The sequence below is a fragment of the Lepus europaeus genome, chromosome 6, assembly GCF_033115175.1.
Source record: "Lepus europaeus isolate LE1 chromosome 6, mLepTim1.pri, whole genome shotgun sequence".
Lineage (NCBI taxonomy): Eukaryota > Metazoa > Chordata > Mammalia > Lagomorpha > Leporidae > Lepus > Lepus europaeus.
This window is the reverse complement of record NC_084832.1, coordinates 96,250,508-96,271,492: the sequence shown is the minus strand read 5'-3', so window position 1 is coordinate 96,271,492 and position 20,985 is coordinate 96,250,508. Positions and strand designations below refer to the sequence as shown.

General features: G+C 50.1%; 1 protein-coding gene across 3 annotated transcripts in view; it reads right to left on the bottom strand.

The window, feature by feature from the left end:
- Window positions 1-20,985, bottom strand: part of SLC6A13 (solute carrier family 6 member 13) — a 62,462-nt gene that overhangs the window by 33,183 nt on the left and 8,294 nt on the right. Inside the window, exons 1-2 of one of the 3 annotated variants that reach the window (XM_062194639.1) lie at window positions 2,985-3,048; window positions 118-324 (exon numbers count right to left, since the gene is read on the bottom strand). In XM_062194639.1, the coding sequence (XP_062050623.1) occupies window positions 118-319 (202 nt within the window). In that variant the 5' untranslated portion in view covers window positions 320-324; window positions 2,985-3,048. Of the gene's footprint in view, window positions 1-117; window positions 325-2,984; window positions 3,049-20,985 lie in introns of those variants that run through there. The other 2 variants (XM_062194640.1, XM_062194638.1) reach the window with 2 other exon arrangements.

The window sequence follows — 20,985 nt, the reverse complement described above, 5'->3', positions numbered from 1 at the left end:
AGGTCCTTCCTGACCGCCAGCATCCTACACATCTAAGAACTCTCAGAGGGCCAGCAGGTGCAGGAAGCGAAGGCGTCCTCCTTCCAGGGGTGGGTGGCGTGGCACAGTGGCTCTCACCTCCCCCATTTTTGTAGCACAGATAAGGAAACCTCCAAACGTTGCCTAAGCCAATGATCTCCCCAACCACTGACAGCACAAACTCCATCTTGTTGTTCCAGTGTCCCCGCTCCAGCGTGCCATCTTCCTCCGCCTTTTCCACGACTGGATACACTGGTTTCGTCTCTCCATTACTGGTTGTGCCTGAGACCCTGCTATCCATCCCACCTGAAAAACAAGTGGGGTGCTGTGTTACTTACTGCTGGAAACCTCAAAAGCAAAGCCCTCCTCCTCCTCCTCCTCCTCCTCTACCTCCTCCTCCTCCTCCTCACTCCCTTTACGCGTCAGGTCCCAAGGGAATGAATATCCTGGGAGAGGGTGCATGCCTTCCTCCCCACCCCATCCCCCCCTGCAGGCTCTGGCCCTCCTCTGACATCTGAGAATGGGCGAGCTGGGTCATGACCCCGGAGAATACATTTTCCTGCCCTGTATCAGGAAGGGCAGGCTTGGCTTCCACTGCACAGGTCCCTGGGGTTCCAAGTGCTCCCTGCCACCCTCCAGCCAGCCTCGTCTGTATTGGCTGGTGCTTCCGTTCTTTTACTCTGTGTGCTGGGGACTGTTGGGAGGACCTCAAAGCCAACCGGTGAATGTAACCTAAGGAAATCATTGTACTGAGGGTCAGGATTTGGTTTAGGTACTAAATGCTAATACAAACAAAGGACATAAATGTAGAGAGGATGGCGGGCGTCTGGTACAGTAGTTAACGCCGCCACTTGGGGTGCCCGCATCCCATGTTTGAGTGCCTTCGGTTCAAGTCCTGGTTCCACTCTCCATCCCAGCTTCCTGCTAATGCTCCCCTAGAGAGGCAACAGGTGATGGCTCAGGTAATTGGGTTCCTGTCACCCACATGGGAGATCTGGATTGAGTTCCTGGCTTCAGCCTGGTCCAGCTCTGGCAGTTGTGGGGTGCTTGGCAAGTGAACCAGCAGATGAGAGATCTCTATGTGTCTGTCAATCTCACTCTCTCAAATAGAGAAAATATTAAAAATTTTAAGTGGTAGACAGGTCAGTAAACCGTGGCACCCATATGCACACAACAGACTACCATAGACTCATTTAAAATTGTGTTGCAAGAACAAGTGTAGTGAAATGAGAGGTTGTTTACAACATATGGAGTGAAGACATCACATGCAATACAACTGTGCTTGCCAAGTATTTTATGAAGCATTTACCAGCACTGAAAGATAGGCTGTCCACCGAAATGTTCCTCTCTTAGTGGTCAGACCACCGGAATATCTGCCTTATCTGTATACTCTACAGCCTCACTAAAGAATGTGTTTTTATTTGAGTACTCTGAAAAAGTAAAACGATTTTTTCCTAGAAATCCTCCTAAAGGGATGCAAGAGGCTGAGTGGGCCTGTCTGGACGCTCCCTCTCCTCTCTCTGAAATCAGCCAGGGGCTCCTCCTTCCCTGTCGGTGGGAACGAAGGGAGAGTGGACAACAGAGCCGCCGTTCGAAACCTCTCACGGTCAACGTGCTCCCTTCCCGACTGCTGTTGGGGCTGAGGGTGAGACTGCACGTGGGTGCATGTAGCACTGGGTATTTTCACATACATCTGTGCACTTCATTCACACAAGTGCCCTGAGAGGCGGGCGGCATTCCTGCTGCTTCCCAGGGGAAGAGAGGAAGCCGCAGCTTGGGGAGGAGCCTGTTGCCAAAGAGCTGGGGAGTTGCACAGCCAGGACTCGAACCCAGTCCAGCTCGCCTGCACTTCCAGCTCCTGGAGCTGTCTAATAGAAGCATCCTCCAGTGAGCCCTCCCTGCCCCCTATTGCATGTGGGTGGATGGGCTTAGTCTTAGGCCCCAAAAACACTCTCAGCAGGGCGCCCCTCCTGGCCACAGACTGCCCCCAAACAGGCTCTGCCTCCCCAGCAAGAAGTCAGCATCCACTGAGCACCTTTGCTTATTTGACAGGTTAGGAGCAGGCTACAAAGATCGTGCATGGGCTAAGGTGGGGAAATTTTAGCCACGGGACCCACGAGGGCTCCTCCATCCTTTGGAGGAGGTGGTTTAAGGTCTTGTGTTGGCTCGGGGCCGCCGTTCCCACCTAAGGGACATCGCCCAGCGCTGGAGACTCATCGCCCTCCGCTTCCTGACCCTCCCCTAGGGTGCCCTCGTTAGGGTGGCCGCTCAAGGGAGCAGGTTGAAGCTGAAAGGACGCCGGCTGCAGAGGGACCCCAGCCTGGGTTCCGACCCGAGTTTTTTCTCATGCCGCTGCCTGACTTCGGGGAAGTTAATGAGTAACTTTGAGCCTTGCTTTGCTCATCTGCAAAAGTGGGCATGAGAGGATTCACGTTGCCACAGGATTAAGTGAGGAGATAGCCGGGGAAACGCCAACAAGCTCGTGAAAAACGGAATCAGCACGGAAGTCCGGGCTACTGCAAAAATTGTGAAATGCAGGCAGTTTGCTCTTCCTACCCATTGCCGTGAACTTCTGGAAGACCCCGTGCACGGTGCCCTAACAGACGCTCAGCTATTCATTTTCTGTCAGTCCTGTCAAAGACTTGATCATGGTCTCATTTCACGAAGGAGAACACCTTGGTTTTCTTAAAGTTAAACTCAGACATGCTCCCTCTCCATCCAGGGTCCTCGTTCTCGAAATCACACTGTCCCTTAAGTCATCAGCCACCCATGCTTCCAAAAGTCAGGAGAACAGCCCAGCGTCTGCACATGCACACTGAAGTATCAGCCGATCAGGGCTTTCTTGGGTTGTCAGTCCCACAGATCCACCAACCCACAGTCTGAGACCCAGAGACAGAAGAGGGAGGGGGAGAGAGAGAGAGAGAGAGAGAGAGAGAGAGAGAGAGAGAGGAGAAAACATTCCAAACCTTAAGAGAAGTGGCTGCCGGAGGTCCAGTCCCCAGGAGAATTGTCCCAGGGAGCAGGGGCGGGTCCTGGCTATTTAAAGTGTGGTTCCAGCAGGCCTCTGTGCCACTTGTAATTCGAAACCTGGCCCAGCCCACATTCCGCCCTCATGCCTCCCCCTTCCCCTCCGCCCCCCTCCCCTCGGCCACCAGACAACCCACAGGAGAGCAACTTTGCAGCCTGGGGCCTGTGTGCACACCCTGGCAGCCAGGCCAGTTGCCTGGGGACTTAGTGGTAGCACGTGCGCTGTTCCTGCAGCTCCCAGATCTCCCATCCTGGTGACCCCAAGGTCTCCCCAAAGGGATCCTGCCTTGCATTGCTTTCCCCAGCTCACCCATCCATCAAGAATAGGTGTTTCTGCGCTGGTGCTGTGGTGCAGCAGGTTAAAGCCCTGGCCTGCAGTGCTGGCATCCCATATGGGCGCTAGTTGAAGTCCCAGCTGCTGTACTTCTGATCCAGCTCCCTGCTATGGCCCGTGAAAGCACTGGAAGATGGCCCAAGCACTTGGGCCCCTGCACCCATGTGGGAGACCAGGAAGAAGCTCCTGGCTCCTGGCTTCAGATCAGCTCAGCTCTAGCCATTGCAGCCATCTGGGGAGTGAACCAGCAGATGGAATACCACCCCTCCATCTCTACCTCTCTCTGTAACTCTGCCTTTCAAATAAATAAATTAAATATTTTTTAACTGTCATTTAAAAAGAAAGAAAAGGTGTTTTTTCGGGCAGGGGCTGTGGAGACTAACATAAAAGGATGCTTGTCTTACCCACTTGCAGCTTTCCACCTGCGATGTACAAGGAAGGAAGATATGTCAATACAGCACTCTGAGAAATCTGAAACACTTCCTAAACATGACACATTCATTCAAAAAAAAGTCTGAGAAACCTAACGCAACAGCTGAGAGTAATTCCATTTGGTGAGTGGTAGGATTGAGGTCGGGAGATGGCTGTAGAGATTCTTTCACTTCTACTCAATAAGTTTCATTACTGAGTCCTTAAAACACATGCTTGAAAAAAATTTTAAAGATTTTAGTTATTTATTTGACAGGCAGAGAGAGATCTTCCACCCGCTAGTTCACCACCCAAATGGCTGTAACAGCGAGAGCTGCTCCAGGCCAAAGCCAGGAGCCAGGAATTCCATCCGACTCTCCCACAAGGGTGGCAGAGGCCTGAATACCTAGGCCATTCTCCACTGCCTTCCCAGGTGTAGTAGCAGGGAAATGGAGCAGCTGGGACTTGAACCGGTGCCCACAGGGGATGCTAGCACAGCAGGCGGCGGCTTAATCTTCTGCACCACAGTGCCTGCCTGGAAATGTGTTTTTATAATTTTTAAAATCAATACAGAAAAGGAGGTGCCATGGTTTAGAAGAGAGCACAGTCCTACACTGGGTCAGTGAGGAAGGCGGCAATGAGGCCGAGGCGGGCCCAGCCCGAGCAGGCGGCCGTGCAGAGCAGAGTCTCCTTCTGGCCCCCGGGTCCCAAACACCAGGGACACAGGCCCAGTCAGTCACTCGCTGAGGTGCAGCGCAGGGTAGCAGACAATCGACAGCAGCAAGGCAGGGCCTGCGCTCTGCTTCTGTCACCTCCTGGCTTGGGGTCTCGAGCAAGAAATCCAACTTCTGCGTGTCCTCTTCTCATCTGTAAATGGGGAGACTGCTCCTGCCCTCGTGGCTGGTGTGAGCCTGTCCCTCGGTACCCACAGGGGACCTCTCTGGATCACTCACAATCCAATAAAGGTGGACATGAACACAGGGCATTTACAGTGTAAACACCAAACACATAATAATGGCTGCACTCTGTTGTATACAATATGTTGTATACCGCACAGCAAGAATGACGAGGGAAAGGCGTCCGTTCAGTACAAGGTTGGGTGAATCCAGACGCAAAACCTGGGACCTGCGGGGCCAAATACACCTGCAAAAGGCCTGGCACGAAGCAACTCTCAGACGGGAGCTGCTGCCTGCTCGTCCTAAGGCACACTCCAGAGTAGGGACATCATTGTCGTCTCTTTTTTAAGTTGTTTTTTAAGATTTATTGATTTGTTTATTGGAAAGGCAGAGCAACAGAGAGAGACAGAGAGAGGGCAGGGAGAGGGGGAGAGACAGATCTTCTACCTGTTGGCTTACTCCCCAGATGTCCACAGCAGCCAGGGATGGGCCAGGCCAAAGCCAGGAGGAACCAGAACTCCATCCAGATCTCCCTTGTGGCAAGCAGGGGCCCTTGTACCTGGGACATTCTCCATTGCTTTGCCAGGCACAACAGCAGGAAGCTGGACCACAAGCAGAGCACCTGGGACTCAAACCCGCGCTCAGATATGGGATACCAGCTGTGCCACAATGCCAGCTCCTTTTTATAGTTTTCAGTGATTTATTTTCATCTTATTTGAAATGCAGAGAGACAGACAAGCAATCTCCCATACGCTATTTCACACCCAAATGCCCACAACAGCCAGGGCTGGGCCTGGCCAAAGCTAGAAGCCCAGAATTCAATCCAGGTCTCCTACATGTGTGGTGCTCGAGCCATCATCTGCTGCCTTTCAGGCTGCAGTTTGCAGGAAGCTGTGATTGGAGGCGGAGCCAGGATTTGAACCAGGCCCTCTGAGGATGTCTTAAACAGCATCATAACCTCTGCACCAAACGCACGCCTGGAGACGATGATTCTTACGTTTTAGCTCTTCTTTTTCCTCTCCCCTTCTAACTCTCAGTCTGTTTAACTGTGCAAAGCTCAGGCTGCAAACTCACGAAAAAAAAAGTCCATCTTCAAAGCAATCTCACGGAGTCTTATTTTTACTTACCATTGGGTGGTGCTTCCCAGTGGCCTACTAATGGAGCACCCAAGCATTATAAACTTCGGCCTCCGTAGTCTAAAATTACTGGATGACTTGTGTTTACTGAGGACTCAAATTCACTGTTGACGTTGACACTGACGTCGGTACGCTCAACGGCCTAGGCAGCACTGCACAGCCCCTCTTGTGTCCTTGTGTCCCTGTGTCCCTGCACATGCAAACAGCCAGCACTTTCAGTTCTCAGGGAAGACTGTCAGTGACCAGGGCATCACCTGGGTTATTCTGAGTTGGTCTTGCTTTGCAGCTCTTGAATTAAGGAATGTCGATCTTTTTTACCCAACTTTTGCCATATTAATGTTTTTTTTTTTTGTTATTGACAGGCAGAGTGGACAGTGAGAGAGAGAGAGAGAGAAAGGTCTTCCTTTTGCCGTTGGTTCACCCTCCAATGGCCGCCGCGGCTGGCGCGCTGCGGCCGGCACACCGCGCTGATCCGATGGCAGGAGCCAGGTGCTTATCCTGGTCTCCCATGGGGTGCAGGACCCAAGGACTTGGGCCATCCTCCACTGCACTCCCTGGCCACAGCAGAGAGCTGGCCTGGAAGAGGGGCAACCGGGACAGAATCCGGTGCCCCGACCGGGACTAGAACCTGGTGTGCCGGCGCCGCTAGGCGGAGGATTAGCCTATTGAGCCGCGGCGCCGGCTGCCATATTAATGTTTTGATTCCTCTCCAAGTCTTTGTCACTACTAATTCCTTTTTCCTCTGTGATGTGGGAATACATATGATAGGTCTTTTGCCCTGCTCAAGTTGACTAAAATACTTTTAAAAAGTTTGAGGAGCTGGTGTCATGGCATCATGGGGTAAGCCACTGCTTATGCCAACAGCATGATCAGAGTGCCAGCTGGGTCCCAGCTGCTCTGTTTCTGATCCAGCTCCTTGTTAATGAGCTTGGAAAAGCAGCAGATGATGGTTCAAGGGTGGAGTTCCTGGCTCCTGGCTTTAATCTGGCTCAGACCTGATTGTTGGGGACACTGGGGAGTGAACCAGCGGATGGAGGATCTCTCTGTTTTTCTCTCTCTCTCTCTCTGCCTTTTGAATAAATATATTTTTCTAAAGTTTGACAAGTGGTAAACAGGTATTGGTGACAGTCCCTCACAAATCAAGTAAAACTAGTTTTGCACCTATCGCTTTTTTAAAAAGATTTATTCAGTTAGTTGTAAGGCAGAGTTGGAGGGGGGACAGAGAGAGAGAGAGAGAGAGAGAAAGAGAGATCTTCCATTTGCTGGTTCACTCTCCAAATGGCCACAATGGCCGAAGTTGGGCAGGTATGAAGCCGGGAGCCAGGAGCTTCTTCCAAGTCTCCTATGTGGGTACAGGAGCCCATGGATTTGAACCATCTTCTGCTGCTTTCCCAGACCACAGCAGGGAGCTGGACTAGAAGTAGAGCAGCCAGGACATGAACTGGGGCCCATATGGGATGCCAGCACAGCACTTAACCTGCTACGCCACAGTGCCTACCCCTGCATCTGTCTCATGTTGCCATCATCCTTCGGTCTCTTGGGTGCAATGCTGAGAAACCCAGAAAAAGATATCAGAGTTTGCCTTCAAGAAGATTTTTTGAAAGATTTATTTATTTATTTAAAAGGCAGAGAGCAAGACATCTGTCTGCTGGTTCATTCCCTGAAATGGCCAGGAGCCAAAAACTTGATCCAGGCCTCCCACTTGGGTGGCAAGGACCCAAGTACTTACACCATCATCCACTGATTTCTAGGCGCATTGGCAGGAAGCTGGATGAGAAGCAGAGTAGCCACAAGGCCCACCCTAGCACTCTAGAGTTTCTAAGGGAGAAGCTGCTAAAGCTCCAAGACTCTCCAGGGATTGAAGGTAAATGGAGACTCCCAAAGCAGAAGTGTATGAAACAAAGCGAACCATAGAAAAAGCAGGCCTAGGAGGGCTTGGTTTATCAAATTGATGCTGGGTATATTTCAATGCCAACAGGCTAAGCTGTACCCTTGCAACAATTGTTTGTCTCTACTAAGAGTAGAATAAGAACAAAAAGACTAAAAGAAGCATGATTTCTTTCAATAGGAACATATCTGGGGTCGATGCTGTGGCACAGCAGGTTAAGCTGCCAGCATCCCGTTTGAGCCCCAGAGCTGCTCTACTTCTGATCCAGCTCCCTACTAATTCACCTGGGATAGCAGTGGAAGATGGCCCAAGTGCTTGGGCCCACGTGGGAAACTTGAATGAAGCTCCTGGCTCCTAGTTTCAGCCTGGCCCAGCTGTGGTCCTTGTGGCCATCTAGGGAGTGAATCAGTGGATGGAAAAATCTCTTTCTGTAACTGTCTTTCAAATAAGTAACTAAATAAATCTACCTTTAAATTAAAAAAAAAAAAAGAACAGTTCTGAGCAACGTGAATTCCACCCTTGGGTTGGTGGTAGAGGGAGCAGTGGGGTCTCCTCTTCTGAACCTTTAAATTAGAGGCGCAGTGGGGAGGGGATGCTTCCTCAACCCCTTTTCAAACATCGCAAAGAATGGAAAGAAAAAGGAGCTCGCAGAGTGATGAAGACAACAAAGTGTGGCCGCCTAGGATCGGGCCGATCTGAACAGCAAAATGAATAAGGAAAATATTGGATTACAGTGCACAGAACAGAATTCGTTCACAAGTTCATGTTCATCTAATTGAATAAATCAGTGGGGCAGAAAGGACAGCTCTTCCTTACAACAGCACCCAATTAACAGTGGAACAGGAAAGAGAAACAGAAAGTCACTATTGGACAAACATCACTGTCAAACTGTTACATTTGAGATCCATGGACGAGTGTTCAAATCCGTGGGTGAAAAGTTTGAGGAGAAACAGAATTTATGACATCTCAGAGTGTCTCCCCCCGAGGTACTTACTAACGTCAGAGGGAAAGGTGGTGACTAACGGAGAAGCCAAACAGGAGCCACCTCACGACCAATGTCAACATCACCACGAGAAGACATGTCCAGCCCATGTTGTGAGCCACATGCTTCTCACGTGCTGAGAAGGACACAACATTTCTGGGGCATTCTTGCCCAAAATAGGTTCAATCATGAGAAAGTATAAACCCAAAATGAGCAGCATTCAAAGGAGTCCAAGTCTCAGGAGACAGGGAAGGAATAAGGAATTGTTTTAGGCTGCAGGAGAGTAAGGAAAAGTAACAGCCAAAGGCAAGGATCCTGGAGAGGATCCTGGGACTAGAAAAGGACATTAACATGCAAACTGGTGAAATCTGAATAAAGTCTTTAATGTTATTCCTTTTTAAAAAAAAAAAAAAAGATTGTGTTTATTTATTTGAGAGGTAGAGTTACAGACAGTGAGAGACAGAGAGAAAGGTCTTCCATCCACTGGTTCACTCCCCAGATGGCTGCAACGGCCGGAGCTGGGCTGATCTGAAGCCAGGAGCCAGGAGCTTCTTCCAGGTCTCCCATGCGGGTGCAGGGGCTCAAGCACTTGGGCCATCTTCTACTGCTTTCCCAGGCCATAGCAGAGAGCTGGATTGGAAGAGGAGCAGCCAGGACTAGAACTGGCGCCCATATGGAATGCCGGTGCCACAGGCAGAGGATTAACCTACTGCACCACAGTGCCGGCCCCCAATACTATTCTACCAGTGTTCATTTCCTGACTCTGACGATCAACTATGGTTATGTAAGATGTTAAGATTCGGGGAAGCTGGTTGAAAGATATATGGAAACTCTGCACTGCTTTTGCAACTTTTCTGTAAGTCTACAGTTAGTTTAAGATGCAAAGTTTTGCACTTTGGAAAGATTATGGTTTACTCCCTGACCACTGTGGCCCAAGAACCTGACCCTGCTGGGAGAAGTTCCGGGATATTAGACATAAAACCCAGAGGTGGGGCTGCACACTCTGACAGGTTTTCCTCTGGGTTTGATTCCAGATAAGATAATTAACTTGAATTTCATAATCCCAAAGCCTTAAAGAAAAAAGACTTATGACAGAGATTGTTAATGTCAGCGTGCTAGGTGTTGTGTCGGCACCATCTCATTTCATTCTCAGAACAAATCCTTAACACAGGGGTCACCACTGTGCCCACCTGAGAGAGAGAGAGAGCGAGAGCGAGAGCGACCGAAGTGACTCGTTCAAGGTCACGTACGGGTGAGCAGTAAAGGGCTGGAGTCTGAACTCAGGTTTGTAGGATTCCAAAGCCCATTTTGCGGAACTGCCAGAGGATCCTTTAGTCCTAGGGGGAGGAAAAAACCAGGACAAGGCTAAAAAGCGCAGGTCTGGTGCTGTGCTTAGTGTGGCTGCTGCAGGGCCGTGAGACGAAACACAACTTGCTCAGGAAGGAGGCGAGTGACCAACGAAAAGGACAAGAAAAACGTTGCTTTCGCTGAAAAGTCCATCTGACTTGGAAGGATTTTTTAAAAATCTAGTGAGCAGGCTCTCTCCTGCCCCAGCAGGCGTCTCCTACAATCCTCTCCCGCTGCCCTCCCCTCCCTGCACAGCGGGGAACCACCTTTCCTCTCTAACTCCGGGGTAGTGATTTTCCAGTTGCATCCTGTTTCTTCTGATCACTGCCTCCCTGATTTCTCGTCTGATTCCCAGGGCACGGTAAGAGTTTGCACCATTTATGTAACTGGTTCCCAGCAGGAAGCTCGTGGCTGATTAGCAGTTGGCGAGCAGGGATCCTGAGCAAGGGACAAATTCCTCCCACAGCTCCTACCCTGATGCTCCTGAGCTATGGCGAGGGATTAAGGGCAGAGAAGCAACATTTTAAAGGAGCAGTTTCAACCACTGGGCCCCTTTTACCCAGACATTTTTAAAGGAGCATGTTTGTGAAGAGCAAGAAGTTATGTTGATGCCCTGATGACGTGGGTGAGTGACAGAGAACACCAACGTGGCCACAGTCTCGGCCCTCTCTGCTCCTGACTACACAGCGCTCCTCTGACCTGGTGTCCCCAACAAGAAAAAGCAGGCAGGCACTCGAAGTATGTGCCCACCTGCTAATACACTTGAAAGGGCAGCAGAGGATGGCCCAAGTGCTTGGGCTCCTGCACCCATGTGGGAGACCCGGAAGAAGCTCCCAGCTTGGCCAGCCCTGGCTGTTGTAGCCATTTGGGGAGTGAACCAGCACATGGAAGACCTCCCTCTCTCTGTCACTCTTCATCTCTCTGTAACTCTGCCTCTCAAATAAATGAAATATATCTTTAAGGCCGGCGCTGCGGCTCACTAGGCTAATCCTCCACCTTGCGGCACCAGCACACCGGGTTCTAGTCCCGGTCGCAGCTCCGGATTCTGTCCCAGTTGCCCCTCTTCCAGGCCAGCTCTCTGCTGTGGCCAGGGAGTGCAGTGGAGGATGGCCCAAGTCCTTGAGCCCTGCACCCCATGGGAGACCAGGAGAAGCACCTGGCTCCTGCCATCGGATCAGTGCGGTGCGCCGGCCGCAGCGCGCCTACCGCGGCGGCCATTGGAGGGTGAACCATCGGCAAAAAGGAAGACCTTTCTCTCTCTCTCTCTCTCTCTCTCTCACTGTCCACTCTCCCTGTCCAAAAAAAAAAAAAAAAAAAAAAAAAGTTCTTAGGCAGAAAGCAAACGTTATGGGATTGGATTTCAAGTCTATAAAAAGAAAACTGTTAAGAGAAACAAAAGAAAACAATGTCAAGGAAGAAAATAATTTATAAAGTACAAAGAATGTATATCTAAAATATACAAATACCTGTTTAGACTAAATAGTAAGAAAATAGCACAATGAAAAAAGTGATCAAAAATACACTACAACAAAAATAAATTAAAAAAATTAAAAAAAAGAAATATATCTTTTAAAAAAAAACTGTGGTTAACCAAGTTGAGTTTATTACTCTTTTTTTAAAATTTCATATATACAGGTTTTTTAAAAGATTTTATTTATTTATTCGAAAGGCAGAGTTACAGAGAGGCAGAGAGAGAGAAAGAGAGGTCTTCCATCCACTGGTTCATTCCCTAGATGGCTGCAACAGCCGGAGCTGCGCCAATCTGAAGCCAGGAGCCAGGGGCTTCTTCTGGGTCTCCCATGTGGGTATAAGGACCAAAGGATTTGAGCCATCTTCTGCCACTTTCCCAGACCTTAGCAGAGAGCTGGATTGGAAGTGGAGCAACCAGGACTCAAACTGGTGCCCTCATGGGATGCCGGCATTGCAGGCGGTGGCTTTACCTGCTATGCCACAGCGCCGGCCTGTGGGTTTATTACTTTTGAGACAGGCAGCTGGAGGAAGGGGTATTGGTAAGGATTTATGACAGGGAGAGTGCAGGAAGCAGGGCTCTGCTTGGGATTGGATGTTGCTAGCCCGCAGGGTTAACTTTGTGATTGATGTCCCTGCAGATCTCACCCAGAAGGCAGGGAGACTGAAAGAAGATCTGTCTGCTCAAATCTGATCACAGAGTGGTCCCGTGTGTGCATGGATCCATTGTGACCCCGCAAGGCCCGGTCTGATGGCGGTGGACGGAACTGGGTAGGTGGGACAGAATGCCAGGCCCAGCTGAGACAGCCCCACAGGGTCAGTCCAGTCTCTGGCTGACGCGTCTTTCCTCCTACTCAGAACTGTGGGGGAGCAAGATGGTGACTCCAGGGTGACTTGGAACCGACCCTTTCTCCCAAGGCCTGAGCTGTGGGTTGTCACTCCCTCTTCCCCACTTCCTCCTCCTCTGTCTTTCAGACGAAGCCCAATCCCAGGTTCCCTTGCTCTTGTGTTTTATCCCTATCCTTCCATTAAAAATATATTTTTCTAGCATCGATTGCACCGTTGAACCACTTTCCTCTCAATTCAAAACTTGACATTGTCTGAACCAGAAACCAGAAGGCAGGGGCAGGCATTTGGTACAGTGGATAAAGGACCAAAGATGCCAAAGATGCCCACGTCCCATAGCAGAGTCCCTGGGTTTGAGTCCCAGCTCTGCTTCCAATTCCAGCTTCCAACTTTCAGCAAATGCACACCAGGGAGGCAGCAAGTGATGGCTCAAGATGGACTTCCTGGCTCCTGGCTTGGAAAGCCTGGCCCAGTTCTACTGTTACAGACATATAGGGAGGAAGATGGGTGAACCAGCTTTCTCTCTCTCTCTCTCTCTCTCTCTCTCTCTGATTCTCTTTCAAATTTCTTTTCTTAAAGAACTCTATACTAGGGCTAATGGCCACACCCACACCTCCGGACTGACTTCCTTCCTAGTTCCAACCTCTTCTTCCTCCAAACTCCTTCTCTCCAGGCCCCCCAAGGATGTCCTCCTGGTTCCCATCTCGCTGGCATGCCCTTCTTCATTCATTCTTTCCAAGCCTTGTCTGTTCTCTGCTAAAATCCCATGCGTTCCTGGAAGTTATCACTTGCTGAGCCACCTGAGTGGGCAGTTAGTCTTTCTTGTGTTGTTCTCTAACTTCTTTCTTGCTTTTCTTTTCTTCTTCTTCTTCTTCTTTTTTTTTTTTTTGTAAGATTTATTTATTTAGCAACCAGTGCTGTGGCCTAGAGATAAAACCACCACATGTGGCACTGGTATCCCATCTGGGTGCCAGTTTAAGACCAGGCTGCTCCACTTCTGATCCAGCTCTCTGCTATGGCCTGGGAAACTGTAGAAGACAGCCCAAGTGCTTGGGTCCCTGCAGCCACATGGGAGACCTGGAAGAAGATCCTGACTCCTGGTTTCGGGTTGGCCCAACTCTGGCCATTGCAGCCATCTGGAGAGTGAACACACACATGGAAGACCTGTGTGTGTATGTGTGTGTGTGTCTCCCTCTCTCTGTAACTCTGGACTCTGGACTGGAAGTGGAGCAGCTGGGACTCAAACCAGCGCCTATATGTGATACTGGTGTTGCTGGCAGCAGCTTTACCCACTACACCACAATACCAGCCCCTAACTGATTTCAGTGCAGGAGCTTGTGAATTCCTTCAAAGGGAAAAATATCCATTTCCTCTATTCCCAAGGGATCCAGTGGTGCCAAAAACATAGTAGGTGCTTATCCTCTTTTGCTGACTGGTGGGGCGAGGCTCCCAACCTCAGGTTAGCATACACATGGGATTCACTAGGGAAGGGGGTGTGGAATACAGGACATGCTCAGTGGTGTTGTTCAAGATGAATTAATGCTGTTGAAATCTGCAATGCCTTCATCCCAGAGGGGGCTGCTATGAGAGGCATGGCTTGCCTGGGAAACCCAATGAATACAATCCTCACTAGACAGTGAATCCCATGCCGACACTGGGTCAGAATCACCCAGAGCGGTGTATGAATGTATATAGAGCTCGCTAGCTATCCACATTGCACAGGAATTTAAGCGCAATCAAGGCCCCCACCTAACAGATTTTTATCCCATATTTCTGGGGTGAGGTCCAAATACCCATTTTTTAAAATTTTTTAAAATGTACTTGAAAGAGAGACAGAGACCAACAGAGATCTCTCATCATCTACTCCCCAAATGGCCACAACAGCCTAGGCTGGGCCAGGCCAAGGCTAGGAGCCAGAAACTCCATCAGGTCTCCCATGTGGATGGCAGGGAGCAACTCTGAGCCTTCACCTGCTGCCTCTGTGTATGAGCAGGAAGCTGGAAGCGGAAGTGGAGCAGGGATTCAAACCTGGGCACTGGGACATGGAATGCAGGGGTCTCTAGGGGAATCTTAAAACCACTGCACCAAATGCCGGCCCCTGCACACACTCAGTCCCGATGAACAGCCAGGGCTGAGGCCATCTGAGGAAGGCCTGCCTCTGAACTCCGCCCCAGAAGCTCTGAGTCTTAGACCATTTCCAAGCAGGAAGACGGCACACCCCGCTCCCAAACCACATAATCCCCAGCAGCTGAAGAACTTTGATCCTGCCCAGAGCCCAGGGCTTCTGCATCTTAGCCGCCCACTGAGGTCACCCGGGAAACAAGGAAGCCATGAGACGCCTGGCCCCTGGTCCTGAGTGTGGCAGGGTGGTCACAGGAATTTAAACACGCTCCTCAGGTGTCTCCAAGAGGGCAGCTCCATTTGCAAACTCCAGTGGCCTCTCTCCTCTAATTCCTCCTTCTAGCGTCAGGAGAGAGGTATTACACTGTATCTGAAACTGTCCAAAGCCACCCTCAGCTGTCTCTCCTCCAAGATAAATAACCCAAATCCTTTCATCCTGCCTGAGAGTTCTGACTCTGCTCCCCACCGCTGTTTACACTGCTTTCCTCTGGAAGCTCTCCAGGCTCACAACTTCCAGAACATCCTCACAGCTCCCTGGCGCTGCGTTCCTGCCCACGGTCCACAGGGTGCTTGCTTGGACGGAGGTTCCGCATTGCCATCCGAGTTCTTGGCACCCACCCATGCAGACACTCAGCGATGGAGAGAGCTCTGCCTCCCCACTGGTGGCCTGCAAGGGCGAAGCCTGAAAGGGCCCAGAAAACAGACAGGAACAGGGTACTCTCCAGATAGTTCTGCAGCATGGCCCACAGAGAGCGGAAACGTTACTCGAAAGAAAGGGCATAAAGGCAGAATGAGATGAGAGCAAATTCCAGCGTGATTGAAATGACAGATGGCACGACAGGGAAGCACCACGCAGGACGCCAGCATCCCACATCAGTGTCCTGATCCAAGCCTGGCTCTACTTCGGATCCAGTTTTCTGCAAATGCACACCCCAGGAGGCAACAGCGATGGCTTCGGGGCTCCTCCCTCCCCTGCCCCTGGTTTTGAAGTCTTGATTTTGCAGTATTTTTCATGAAGAGGACTCCCTGCAATTACCTAAGCTTCAGGGCGTACAAAACCTCGATCTGCTTCTGTACTCAGCTTCCTGAGTTAACATAAACACTACCATCTTCTTTGGTAATTTCAGAGTGAGGGTATTCAGCAAACATAAATTTAAAAGGAATCTGGCTGGCTGTCAGCTCTAGGAAACCTATGGTGGTACTTTTTTTTAAAAAAGATTTATTTATTTAAAAGAGTTAGAGAGAGAGAGCCAGAGAGAGAGAGAGAGAGGTCTTCCATTCACTGGTTCACTCCCCAAATGACCACAATGGCCAGAGCTGAGCTGATCTGAAGCCAGGAGCTTCTTCTGGTTCTCCCATGTGGGTGCAGGGGCCCAAGCACTTAGGCCACCTTCCACTGCTTTCCCAAGCCATAACAGAAAGCTGGATCAGAAGTGGAGCAGCCGGGACACGAACCAGCACCCATATGGGATGTTAGTGCTGCAGGCCGGGGCTTTAACCTGCTGTGGCACGGTACCAGCCCCAGGTACTTTAAAAAAAAAAATAACAATACAGGAGCCAGTGTTGTGGCTCAGTTAAGCCACTGCCTGTGATGCTGTCATCTCATATGAGCAGGGTGGAGTCCCAACTGCTTCACTTCTTATCCAGCTCCCTGCTAATGCACCTGGGAAAGCAGTGAAAGATGTCCCAGGTGCCTGGGCCCCTGCCAGCTATGTGGACCATCTTCCCCGGCTTTCTTAGGTGCATTAGCAGGGATCTGGATCAGAAGCGAAGCAGCCAGGACTTGAACTGGTGCTCATATGGGATTCCAGCACCCCAGGCGGAGGCTTTACCTGCTATGCCACAGCACTAGTTCCCAAATAAAGCAGTTTTTGCTAACAACTCCAAAATCATTTTTCCTTTTTTTTTTTTTTTGCAGAAAAAAAAATGTATAGAGGAACAAATTTGCAAACATAACCATGCATAAAAATATAAAAACCCGGCCGGCGCCGTGGCTTAACAGGCTAATCCTCCGCCTTGCGGCGCCGGCACACCAGGTTCTAGTCCCGGTCGGGGCACCGATCCTGTCCCGGTTGCCTCTCTTCCAGGCCAGCTCTCTGCTGTGGCCAGGGAGTGCAGTGGAGGATGGCCCAAGTTCTTGGGCCCTGCACCCCATGGGAGACCAGGAGAAGCACCTGGCTCCTGCCATCGGATCAGTGCGGTGCACCGGCCGTAGCGCGCCTACCACGGCGGCCATTGGAGGGTGAACCAACGGCAAAAAGGAAGACCTTTCTCTCTGTCTCCCTCTACTGTCCACTCTGCCTGTCAAAAAAATAAATAAATAAAAATTTTAAAAACATATATAAAAACCCAAGGAGACCTCATTCCTTCATTCAGAATCGTAGTTTGAAAATTAAAATGAGGCTTTGCATTGATATGAAAAGGACCTGAACAATCTGAAGTTGTTGAACCAGTAGGATCAAAGAACTCAGAACATATGAAAATAGACTTGATGAGAGTCAGAGTTCTCTATTTTTCTGAAAAATAGAAAAGACCAGTTCTCTCTCTCTCTCTCTCTCTCTCTCTCTCTCTCTCTCTCTCTTTATTTAACAGTCAGAGTTACACAGAGAGAGGAAAGGCAGAGAGAAAGAGGTCTTCCATCCAATGGTTCATTCCCCAGTTGGCTGCAACGGCCGGAGCTGCGCCGATCCAAAGCCAGGAGCCAGGAGCTTCTTCCGGGTCTCCCACGTGGGTGCAGGGGTCCAAGGACTTGGGCCATCTTCTGCTGCTTTCCCAGGCCATAGCAGAGAGCTGAATCAGAAGTAGAGTAGCCAGGTCTCGAACCGTCGTCCCTATGGGATGCCGGTGCTTCAGGCCAGGGCATTAACCCGCTGCGCCAAAGCATCAGCCCCTCTCTTTTTAAAGAATTTATTTATTTATTTATTTGAAAGAGATACACAGAAAGAGGGAGAGAGAGAGAGAATCTTTCATCCACTGGTTCACTCTCCAAATTGCCCCAATGGCTGGGTCTGGGCCAGCCCAAAGCCAGGAGCCAGGAGCTTCTTCGGGTCTTCCATGTGTATGCAGGAAGCCAAGCATTTGGGCCACCTTCCCCAGTTTTCCCAGGTACATTAGCAAGGAGCTGGACCAGAAGTGGAGCAGCCAGGTCTCAAACTGGCACCCATATGGGATGCTGGCATTTCAAGTGGCAGCTTAACCTACTATGCCATAGCACCAGCCCCAAGACCTGTTCTCTTGAATACAGGAGATTGGCAAAAGAGCAGTTATAAATATTTCAATCTGTAGTCATCTTACAAAATTTTATCCCAGGTGAAAAAAAAAAAAAAAAGCTCCTGTTTTTCTTTTCATGAATATTAGAAAAACAAAGACATCACACTTTCCCTTTGCAACTGAACTTGAATAGAAAGGATAGAGAGAACGAAGTTTATGAATTCCCAGGAAGTTGACATCTTTTCCCAGGTACCGCAGCCTCTGCGGGATGTAGCGTATTCCTCCACCGCCACCCCCACCCCCACCCCCAGCTACGTGAGTGTGGCCTCACTCGATCCCTGTCTCCTGGAATTCACGTGCTTCTGGGATCTCCTCCTGCTGTGAGCAGCTCCTGTGACTTGCTTCCACCTCACAGAATACGGCCAAGATGCTTCCAAGATGCTTATGTTTGCCTCACCTTGCCAGGACACTCTCCTCCTTGCCGGCTTTGAGGAAGCAAGTGTCCATGCTGGGAAAGCTCAGGAAGCAAGGAAAGGGAAGCTGGCCTCAGACTGGGGGTCAACCGGAAGCAGAGGTGCTCAATCCCACCACCCACAAGGGTCGAGATGCTGCCCACAACTGCCTGTGCTTGGAAGTAGATGCTTGCCTAGCTCGCTTCATCTGGGTCTCCCATGGGGGTTCAGGGGCTCAAACACTTGGGCCATCCTCTGCTGCTTTCCCAGGAGCATTAGCAGGGAGCTTCCTAAGATATAGAGCAGCCAGGACTCGAACAGGCGCCCATATGGGATGCTGGCACTGCAGGCACGTGGCTTAACCCGCTATACCACAGCGCCAGACCCTTTATCTGTCTCCTTTCACACACATAATTATCTTGAGATTCATCCATGTATGATTTCCTCATGTCAGCAGTTGAACCCTTGTTATCCAGACTTCTTTTTTTTAAGATTTATGTTATTTATTTGAGAAGCAGAGCTACCGGGGGGAGGGGGGGGTGACCCCAGCCTCAAACACCACCCTGATGGCAGCCTTGTAAGACTCTGAAGTGGAGTAACCAGGGAAGGGGTACTGACTCCAGGGCCAAGAAATTAAGAGGGAATAAGTATGTGTTGTTTAAGCTACTAAATTTGTAGCAATGTTATACAGCAAATAGAAACCTACTGCCATGAGTATACAGAACGTACACACATATGTAAAGTTGTGCTTGGTGTTAGAGGCCTGGGGGTGACAAGATATACACATGTGCGGAAATGCAAGACGTGTACCCAAAGACTCTGAAGAGTCAGTGAGTATATTTAAAAACCCGAGAAATATAGGGGCCGGTGTTGTGGTGCAGCAGGTTAAGCTGCCACCTGCAACGATGGTGTATCATACAGGTGCTGGTTCGCGTCCCAGCTGCTCCACTTCCAGTCCAGCTCCCTGTTAATGCACCTGGGAAAGCAGTGGAAGATGGTTCAAGTGCTTGGGCCCCTGCATCCACATAAGAGATCTGGATGAAGCTCCTGGCTTCAGCCTGACCCAGCCTTAGCTGTTGCAACCTGGATGTTGGGCCATCTTCTACTGTTTTCCCAGGCCATAGCAGAGAGCTGGATCAAAGAGGAGCAGTCGGCCGGCGCCGCGGCTCACTAGGCTAATCCTCCGCCTTGCGGCGCCGGCACACCGGGTTCTATCCCGGTTGCCCCTCTTCCAAGCCAGCTCTCTGCTATGGCCTGGGAAGGCAGTGGAGGGTGGCCCAAGTGCTTGGGCCCTGCACCCGCATGGGAGACCAGGAAAAGTACCTGGCTCCTGGCTGCGAATCAGTGAGATGCGCCGGCCGCAGCGGCCATTGGAGGGTGAACCAATGGCAAAAAGGAAGACCTTTCTCTCTGTCTCTCTCTCTCTCACTATCCACTCTGCCTGTCAAAAAAAAAAAAAAAAATCTATTATTTGGCAGGGAAGGTAATCAGACAGAAGCACCATGTGAAAGATAATTAAAGGAGAATTGGGCGACCACCACTGAGGGCAATGTCTGGTGTCCACATTATCTCAGGCAGGCTACTCCTCACACACCTCCCAGTGTCATTTACCTACAGGGAAAGGCAGCCGACAGGTGTTTCTGAATAACTCGCAGAAAGCATGGGAGGCCATTTTGAATATGATTCGAATATGTGTAAAGGAAAAATAACAAAATGGTCTACTATGTTCCATTACCAAATTAATGATCTTTGTCATACTGGTGATGAAAGCACGCATGGGCATAGGTGGGAGCCTAAGTGTGAAAGTATGTGAAACATCCTTCTTACACGCAGTTCTTAAATATTACTGAGGTTTCTCACAACGCACTGTAGAACTGCAGTTCTCAGCCTACTCACATGTAAAAATCATATGAGAGCTTGAAAGACATCCTGGTGTGGGGGTCTCCAAAGGGCAAAGCTATGGAGACAAAGAACAGGGAGATGTGAGCAGACATCACGGGTTTCTGGGGTTTTGTTTGGTTTTGTTTTTTAAGATTTACTTACGTATTATATGAAAGGCAGAAAACAACAGAGACAGAGACAGAGAGAATGAGAGAACTTTTCTTCTACTGGTTCCCTCCACAAACGGCCACAACAGCCCAGGCTGGGCCAGGCTGAAGCCAGAAGGCAGGAGCTCCATCAGGTCTCCCGCGTGAGTGGCAGGATCTCGAGCACTTGAGTCATCATTTGCTGCTTCCCAGGTGCATTAGCAGGGAGTTGGATTGGAAGTGGAGCAGCCAGGCTTCACACAGGCGCTGCAATGTGGGACATGTGCACCCCAAGCAGCAGCTCAATCTGCAACGCCTACCCGTAGTGTTTCTTTTAGGGGTCATGGAAACATTTCCAAGTTTGTATGATGTGGTGATGGCTGCACAAGTCTGTAAATGTACTAAGAAGCATTCAACATACATTAAAGTGAGTTAATTTAGTGGCATGTAAATTTTACCTCCTTAAAGCTGTTCCAAAAAAGACTGATGGGGCAGGTGTCTGGCGTGGTGGTAGTGATGCTGCTTGAGATCCCTGATCCTGTATCAGAGGGCCTCGGTTCAAGTCCTGGCCATTCCTGATTCTAGAGTGCTGCTAATGTGCACCCTTGGGAAGCAGCAGGTGATGGTTGAAATACAGGGGCCCCTGCCACCTACGTGGGAGACCTGGACCCGGTTCCTGACTCCTGGCTTCAGCCTGGCCCAGCTGCTGCTCCTGCAAGCATTTAAGGAGTGAACCAGCAAATGGGAGATCTCTCTGTCTCTGTGTCTCTGCCTTTCAAATATGATGAACAAAACAGTTTTTAAAAAATATTCATGGGGCCGGCGC